This window comes from Loa loa, assembly GCF_000183805.2.
Source record: "Loa loa unplaced genomic scaffold supercont3.539, whole genome shotgun sequence".
NCBI classification, from domain to species: domain Eukaryota; kingdom Metazoa; phylum Nematoda; class Chromadorea; order Rhabditida; family Onchocercidae; genus Loa; species Loa loa.
The window spans coordinates 8,247-10,089 of NW_018108719.1; the positions used below are offsets into that span (position 1 = coordinate 8,247).

Genomic DNA, 1,843 nt, shown 5'->3' on the forward strand with positions numbered 1-1,843 from the left:
TATATATATATATATATATATATATATTACCCATTCTCTCTCTCTCTCTCTCTCTCTCTCTTCATTTCTCTTTCTCAGTAAATGTTTGATATATATGTTTACTTAGTGATAAGAATTTTATCTAAATTTTCAAATCGACTACGAATCAAAATTTAATCCTCTATTCAAATCTCCAAATCAAATTTAAATTAAAACTTTTATCCAAAATTTCAAATAAAATACGAACTGAAAATTCTTAGCAAACTTTTAAATTAACTTCGAATTAAAATTTTTATCCAAATTTCCGAAATCATTTATGAATTAGCGTTTTATAATTCATCGTTTATCCAAACATTCATATCAAATTTAAATTGAAAATTTCATTCAAAATTTCAAATCAAAAATATGCTTTAAAACTCTATTCGAACTTTTAAATCAAATTTGAATTAATTTGAAATGAAAAAATTTTTAAATCATGCAATAGTTATAATTTATTTCAATATTTTAAAAGAATTTTACAAATTATTATAATTTGCAAATTTTATTTTACTTTTTTCTTTTCCTTTAAATATTGATTTTTCTTTTATTACAATTTTCGTTCATTTCCGATTGTATCGTTGGAAAATTTCGTTTTTTTTTCTTTTTTTTTCTTTATCATATCACTTTACAAATATTTTTATATTTATTCATTTATGATTAACTTTTTTTAGGTGAAGAAAAAAAAAACGAAAAAAAAAACGAAAAGAAATATTTATTTGATGAAATGATAACAACAGTAACAGCACCAACAACAACAATATCAGCAACTGTTGATATTTCATTGAATTTAGTAATTACGGAAGAACAAAGTGCTACAATGGAACGGAAAAATAAACCGGAAAAACATAATGAACAATTTTTATTTATTGATGAAAATGATAAGAATGAATTACAATTAAATACTGAGCCAACAATATCAGATTGGAGTGATGTTGTTCAAATATCTAAAACAGTTATTGATACAAATAGGTAAGTAACATTATTCCATTATCATTATTATTATTATTATTATTATTATTATTATTATTATTATTATTATTATTATTATTATTACTATTATTATTATTATCTTTCTTCTTTTTTATTTATATTGGACAGGATGAATGTTATTTTTACTAAATTATTTAAATAATTATACTTAATTAGTTATGCTAAATTATTAATTATACTTAATTAGTTGTACTAAATTATAACTTACATATTTTATTTCACATTAATATATCGAATATTTTAAAAAGAAAAAAAAATTGCGCTTTTATCGATTAAAACTTATTTATTCTTTGATCATTTAACCTTTCCATTGACCATTTATTTAACCTTTCCATTGACCATTAATTATTTAACAATTTTTTGACCATTCAATATACCCTATAGCATTAATTTTCGAAAATAATAGCTGATAGAAATTATCATATTAATAGCATATTGATTATCATATTTAATAGCTGGTTAGATTTACTATTACATTTATTGCTTATTGATTATCACATTTAATAGCTAATAGATTTATCATATTTAATAGCTGATAGATTATCATGATTTCAGTTATTCATTTATTTATTAAAATTTCTTGTTACTATGATTAATTCAAATTGTCTGAATTTCCAATTTTCCATGCTTATTCATAGTTTTCAGAAAGTATTTCGAATCTTTTATTAATATTAACTAAATTAATTCAAATAAGATATTATTAAAGAAAATTATTCAATAATTATGTTTTCATTAATTTCCAAAAATTTCCATCATTTTCCTTTTTTTAATATCACGCAATAAATTTTAAATTGTGATAAAATTTAATTCAAATAGATGGATTATATGCTATTTC

General features: G+C 19.8%; 1 protein-coding gene across 1 annotated transcript in view; it reads left to right on the plus strand.

The window, feature by feature from the left end:
• Window positions 1–683: 683 nt before the first annotated feature.
• Window positions 684–1,843, plus strand: part of LOAG_18797 (hypothetical protein) — a gene marked incomplete at its 3' end in the record, with an annotated part of 7,963 nt that continues 6,803 nt past the window's right edge. The window contains exon 1 of the mRNA XM_020451459.1: window positions 684–987. Coding sequence (XP_020304755.1) covers window positions 743–987 — 245 coding nt within the window. The 5' untranslated portion in view covers window positions 684–742. The remainder of the gene's footprint in view (window positions 988–1,843) is intronic.